This window comes from Hyperoodon ampullatus (genome assembly GCF_949752795.1).
Source record: "Hyperoodon ampullatus genome assembly, chromosome: 14".
Lineage (NCBI taxonomy): Eukaryota > Metazoa > Chordata > Mammalia > Artiodactyla > Ziphiidae > Hyperoodon > Hyperoodon ampullatus.
The window spans coordinates 16,814,334-16,821,013 of NC_136927.1; the positions used below are offsets into that span (position 1 = coordinate 16,814,334).

Sequence of the window (6,680 nt, forward strand, 5' to 3'; positions counted from 1 at the left end):
CCGTTCCTGGAACATCAGGGGTCTGCTCACATCCCTGAAGCCTGGCTTTGGCCCGATCGCTTCAGGGAAGGGCCTTGTTCCCTTTGTCCCGGCTCTCAGGGAGGAGCCCTGGCCCATGGTGGAAGCGGGGCGTCCCCTCTGGCCTTGCCCTACCCTCTGGGCCCTGCCTCAGCCTCTTTAGCTCCCCAGCAGCCCCCTGTGCCCACCTTGGAGCCTGCAGGCTGCCGGAGGAGACATGAGTCTGGCAGGTCCTGGACCACGTCAGGCCCAGGACGTTTTCTCTTGAAGCCGCCCTGCCAGGAAGCCGTGAGCTCCACAAGCCTGACCCTCGGGTGAGCGGACGGGCCTCTCCTCAGAGGCCCTGCTCCCCTCCCGCCCCAGTATCTTCCTCTCACCGTCAGGACCCCCCAGCCAAAGCCACGAGTGTCCTTGGCTGAGCTGAGCTGGGGCCCCTGTGGCGCTCCCTGCACACAGAACAGCCCGCTTGCCATCCAGCCTCCCACAGAAGCCCTACCCGCATCTCCGCAGCCCCCGCCTCCACTTCTGGCAGAAAGCAGGATCAAAGCTCCTCTTAGGCCAGTTTTGTCCTTTGGGGAAACATAATTTATCCTTGCATGAACATCAGGCAAAAAATTATGGCCTTTTACTGTGTTCAGCCTACATTTGTTTATTAGCTACATCTGGCTGATGTTTTCCTGAATATCGACTTTTTTTTTAACAGCGGTGATAGAGTTGCTTCCTCCATTCAAAATCCGGGCTGGTTTCCATCTGTCTTCTCTGGTCTTCTTTCGCCTTCCCTTGCTCCCCTCCCACCCAGAGGGAGGGGACAAGAAATCCCATCATTGGAGCTAGATGAGCCTTATCCTCTCCGCTTCTTTATTACGGACCTGGTTTCATGCCTCGTAATAAACCCCAGTCCAGGTCTCTCTAAACCTCTTCTACTCACAAAAAGCCTGCTACCGGCCCAGGACCACCAGGGTGACACTTGTGATTGCAAGCAGGCATTGGGCCGGGGGGGTGGTCAGGGGGTGACAGAGTCTGGGCCCCAGGCTGTCACACACAAATCTCTGCACAAGGGCCCCAGAACAGCAGCAAAGGGAGAGCACTGGGAGGCATCTCCCTTCCTTCCCCTCTTTCCAAACACGCTGTGTCCCCACCACAGGCAGAGAGAGAGTCTGCGCAGAGCAGGGGTGCCGGCTCCCTCCACCCTCCGGACAGCCCTCTCGCAGGCAGAGCTGCTGTAACAAGTCACGTGCAGGTGGCCACTCCTCCCTGGCATCCTGCCTTCTCCCTCCTCAAAAAACAGCCAGAGTTTCAGGAATGATTCACATCCTAGATCAGGTCTCAGAGGGTCCTACCCCCATGGAAGCATCCTTCTGAAAGCCTGAGGGGCTCTGATTCTCTTGGGGCTGCGCGAAGCCTGCGGGAAGCAGGTGCCTGTGGAGGAAGGTGGTGCTTCTCAGGGGAGCGTCCAGCACGGGCGGTCTGCTGGGCTGTAGGGTGGTGCAGATCCCTTGGAGGTGGCCACGCTGGGCGGGTGGTGAGGGCGTCTCAGAAGGTGGTGGTCCTGGTGAGGGGGACCTGCTTGCGGCTGGGTTCTAGTTGCCTGGGCTCCTGCTGGCAGGGGAGTGGGGGGCATGCGGCTCCTGCACCCCCTCTGCTCTTGAGGGCGGTGGCACAGTAGTCCAGTGGCTCTTGGTCTGCACCGCCAGAGGCATCCAGGAGACGGCAGCGCAGGCAGAGAACCCGCTGGAAGGACCGGCGGAAGTTGTCAGAGAGGAAGCCATAGAGGATGGGGTTGGCGTAGCTGTTGGCGTGGCTGAGGATGAGGGACACGTGGTGGACGCTGGCATCCAGGCCCGTCACAGAGAGGTCCAGCAGCTGCACCGCGTAGAAAGGCAGCCAGCAGAGCACGAAGACGGCCGCCACCATCAGCACCAGCCACGTGATCTTCTTCTCACAGCGCTTCGGCTGCTGCCAGCCGGCCGGCAGCGCCAGCGCCCACAGCCACACACCTGCTGATCAGTCTGGCCACGCCGGGCCGGCGGCAGGTGGCAGCGTGCAGCGGGTGCACCACAGCCAGGTAGCGGTCCACGCTGAGCACGGCCAGGCAGAAGACGCTGGGGAATGAGTTGAGGCCGTCCACGCTGAGCACCGCGCGGCACAGCGCCGGGCCGAAGGGCCAGTGGCGCAGGGCGGCCGACGAGGCCACGAAGGGCACGCTCAGCATGAAGAGCTCGTCGGCCACAGCCAGGTTCAGTAGGTAGATGTTGGTGGCCGTCTTCATCTTGGCGTAGCGGAGGATCACGAAGATGACCAGGGCGCTGCCCACCACGCACACCAGCGCGGAGACGCACTGGATGGCTACCGTGTCCGCCGCCCCCGCGCCCCCCGTCCCCGCCGCCGCCGCCGCCGCCTCCTCCTCCGTCGTCGCCGGGTGCCGCTGGCGTTGGTCGCCGGGGGGGCCAGGCCGTCTCGAGTCTTTCCTCGCTCCCGGGAGGTGGCGTCGGGGCAGCGCTCATCCCGGGAAGGCGGCGGCGGCGGCGGCGGCGGCGGCGGCGGGGCGGAGCGGGCGCGGACGGCGCTGCGCCCCGGAGACCGGCGGGGCTGCGGGGCAGACGCGCGCCTTTCCCTGCTCCGCCCAAAGCTGGGCGCTCCCGCCCACCCGCGCCCAGCCCCGCCCCACGCAGACCCCGTCTTCTCCGGCCCTTTGCCACCTTCTCCCCTGCTCTGCTCTCCGGGACCCGCAGCCGCGAGGGCAGGGGGGCCTGGAGTCCTCCGTTTGGGTCCTGAGGCCCCCGGGATGGCGGGGACTCACCTGTGCGCACAGAGCCAATAGCCGGCGCTGACATCCTCCCATCTCCAACCCCGCCCCTGCCCCGTTCATCCTCTGAAGACCCGCAGGGTCTGTCCCGCCTGAAACTCTTTTTACGGGCAGAGCCCGAGGCTCCTGCTGGCGTCGCGGGGAGTTCCACGTCTGCCCGGGCCCTCATCGCTCCCTCCCCGCACCCCGCGCGGCCGCGGATCCCGCGACCTTTTCCACTGGATTTTGGTGGGGCTGGGGGTTGAGGTGGGAAATGGACACGCGGAAGCAGAGATGCCACAGGAGAAGGCCAGCCTCTGACCCAGGTGCTCCGTGCGCGGGCCGGCAGGGACGACGGCGGAGAGCACTAGACCCAGACGCCAGGAAACCGCCCCGCGACTCGGCTTCTCCGGAGGAGGGGTCTGCACCCAGATATCTGAAATGTGCCTGGGAGGGGTGGTCAGGAAGGGTTGCGGGTCCTCCCTGGGTCTCCTTCTCCTCCTAAACTGTGGAGAATGCGAGTTCACACCCCCAGGCTGGAGCATCCCTGCTGGACACCCACCAAGCAGCCCCCAGTCCCAGCTGTCTCTGCTAGTCAGCACAGTGCACAGCAGAGTTCTTGAAGTGGGGGTTTGCCCTGGAAAATTGTGGGCTGCCGGACCTTGGGTGCCCCGCCTCTGTGGACGGTGGCCTCCTTGAGCCCCAGATCAGTCCTGAAAGCCTCTGGTACATCAGGAAGGGGCTCCCAGATTAAACTGAAATCCGGCGTATCGGAGGCCGCTAGCAGGGAATCATAGTGTTTGCACAAATAAGGTCCCCAGATTCCGTGTTTAGAGAGGAATCAGAGAGGCAGCTGAGATGCGGGCCACCCCACAGTAGTGACTTCTCCAGTGGGTGGGCACACGGGCACGGGTCTTTCTCCTGCAGTGGACATGGGGGGCGGGGACACGGGCCCTCAGGCAAGATGGGCTTGTCCTGAGATGGACACTCTCCTGTGCTGTCCCATTTCCCTACCTCACTCTCAAGCCCCCTCGCACCTTGAACCCGAGGTCCAGGTTGGGAGCAGGATGCCTTAGCTTTGAAAAATTACTAAAATGAGGAAACAAAGTTGAGTTGATACCAAGCATCACCGTCCTTGACACAGCGTCCTCATAATGACAAAGCCTCACAGACGTGAAGAACGAGAGGTGGGGAAATCCAGGGTCAATGCAGAGGTTTGTCCTCAAAGTCAGGAAAACGCCACGCGGCTGACTTGCCAGGGGTTTGGTTCAGCTGGTGGTGTGTGAGGGGGAAGCAAGGTTGGAACAGAGGTGGTTTTGAAGGCAGCGTAGGTTAAGGTGACTGCCTTGGTCGGAATCCCCACTCCGCTGCCTCCCTGCTGTGTGACCCTGAGCAAGTTACTCAACCTCTCTGTGAAGCGGCATCAGTCTTGGCGCTATGGCACATGGGCTGTCACGTGGGCTAAATAAGCCGACACATGGGAAGCAGTTCCAACAGTGTTTGGCACCCATAAGCACATATGTGATCACTATTATTAACACCCCCAACCAGGGAGCTTGGTAGTTCAGAGCTCCTGGGTGCGTGTGTGTTTGCCCCGAGCACGCTGACTTAGGCAGTGGACCCCCTTCATCAGTGCGGGCGAGCTGAGAGGGGCAGGCGTCGCTCCTGGGACACGGGAGCTGCTAGGATGTGAGAGGCTGGGTGCAGACCCCGCTGAGGCTGACCGTGGAAGCGGAGGTCCCATCCCCACTGCAGCCTGGGACGTGGTGGGGGGCGTGCCTGACATAGCCTTGGCTTTGAGGGACTCGTTCCCAGAGAGCCAGGCACCCTCTGCAGTGTGGGAACTTGACCCCTGGCTGTCCACTGGCACCCCCTGGGAGCCCGGGCCCATCCCGCACACTCTGAGTTACTTGGTCTAGAGGTGGCCCAGGCATCTGAATGTTTTGAAGGCTCTCCAGGTAATTCTAAAAGGCACTGATGCAACTTTTAATTGAATGACATTACAGAGAGGCAGGCAGCCAGGGGCCACGGTGTGTGGAATTCACTGTGCCCTCAGGAGGGCTACAGGGAGAGTCTGGGAGGAACATCTGGAAAACCAATCGGAGGTCTCTCTGCTCAGGGGGGCAGCCTGGTGGCCCCCGGGCGGGAAGTGGCTGTGCCCGCTGGGCCCCCAGACCTGTCCTCTCCCCATGGCACTAAAGGTATGCCTGAAGGGGACCAGCCTCTACAGTTCTCCACCGGGAGAGAACTCCCAGGGCCACGGTCTCACTGAGTAAAAGGGGTGGGAATGAAGGCCATTCATACGATGTTTCCAACTCACCTGTTCCTTCCCTGTAGGATATAAATGTGGGACCTATTTTGGGTCTGTTGATTAAATGTCCAGCATCAGGCCCAGTGCTCCGCTGCACACGATCACAAGCCACGCAGAGCTGGACCCTGGCTGGGTCTCAGGGACCTTCTCCTCCGGGTGGTGGAAGGGCCGCCCTGGGTCCAGCCCGTCCCAGCTGCCGGAGCCCTGGTGGGGGTTCCAGGCTGAGTGATGAGGGAGGGGGTGGAGCCTCTCAGCCCCTCCTCAAGTCGGAAGGGACGGGAACGCCTCCTTTGCTGCACATGGGAGTATCTCGCCTGTTTTCACAAGTTGGAAGTGCTCTTCAGGCACCTGGATGGCTGCACCTGGTCCACAGGTCTCAGGAGAAGTTTCTACTCAGAGGCCTCAACGAGGAGGGGCTTGGCGCTTGGCAGCTTGAGGACATTGGTCCTGAGAGCTTCTGTCACAGCTACTAGAAAATCATCTGAAGTGCTCTCAGTGTGGCTTTGACTACTTCTGCGCCCAGCGTGTTAAAGGCATAGCCAGGCTGAGCGCACGGCTTTGTCAGGAGTGATTTACATAATCACCCTTCTTCAGATGCCCCTCTGAACTCCGGTGACATCCAGACCGTGTGCTGACAACAGCCCACTCTGCCCCAAAGACCCAGCTGTCGCATTAAATACAGGGGTCCCTCTAAGAATTTATGAACAAAAGGTCAGCATGACAAAGACACAGGTCTGGGTTGGGGACCTGTCTACAGTGTCCAGATGTCAGACGCTGCTGTCAGCCTCTGGAGCGAGGAGGCTGAGGGCTGTTCTCTTCTTTGGGGCTTGTTTTCAGACTGTCTCAGCGTCTTGGCCTCACGGCTCTGCGTGCGGAAGAGAACGGGCTGGGGCACAGAAAACGTGGATTTAATTTCACACCCTCTGTTTACGAGGGTGTGGGCTTGGGTAGCTGCCCTGAGCAGTGCTTCTCCAAGCGCGGCCCCGCATCCTCGTCCTGCTGAATCAGAACACGGAGAGTGGGGACCAGCCCTCCAGGGGCTCTGGGGACACACGGGTGTGGCCCTCTGAGCCTCCATCTCATCCGGCCCACCTCCCAGAGCTGTGAACCAGTGTCGGGAAAGATAATTGGACGTGGAGGCTCTGAAATCTCTGCACCAGCGCAGGTCACACAGGGTGCTGAGCACTTGAAATGTAAAGATGAGCTGTGGGTGTGAAACACACCCCCGATCTCAGACTTAAGATGAACGAAAGAAGATGAAATATCTCACTATATTCTTTACATCAGTTATGTGTTGGAGTGATAATATTTTGGATCAAGAGGTAAGAGACAGTGTATTATGAAATGAATTTTAGTTCTTTCGTTTTCCTTTCTCTCTGTAGCTGTTGGAACACTTCGATTTCCCTGGGGCCTCACGTTGTATTTCTAGAGCCCCAGAGCCTGCAGGCCTCCACGATGCCTCCAGCAAGGCTGCAGATGTGCCGGTCCTACGGCAACTTCCAAGCCATAGCCACTGGACCTGGTGGCTCTTTGAATTCCATTAAACTTAAAAAATAAATTCAATCC

At 60.3% G+C, this 6,680-nt stretch overlaps 1 protein-coding gene across 1 annotated transcript; it reads right to left on the reverse strand.

The window, feature by feature from the left end:
* Positions 1 to 1,551: 1,551 nt before the first annotated feature.
* On the reverse strand, positions 1,552 to 2,522 carry SSTR4 (somatostatin receptor 4; the record flags this gene model as incomplete). The annotated part of the gene is given in 3 exon segments (XM_079718965.1): positions 1,552 to 1,992; positions 2,036 to 2,464; positions 2,466 to 2,522. Coding segments are annotated over 3 exon segments (927 nt in total).
* Positions 2,523 to 6,680: the final 4,158 nt, after the last annotated feature.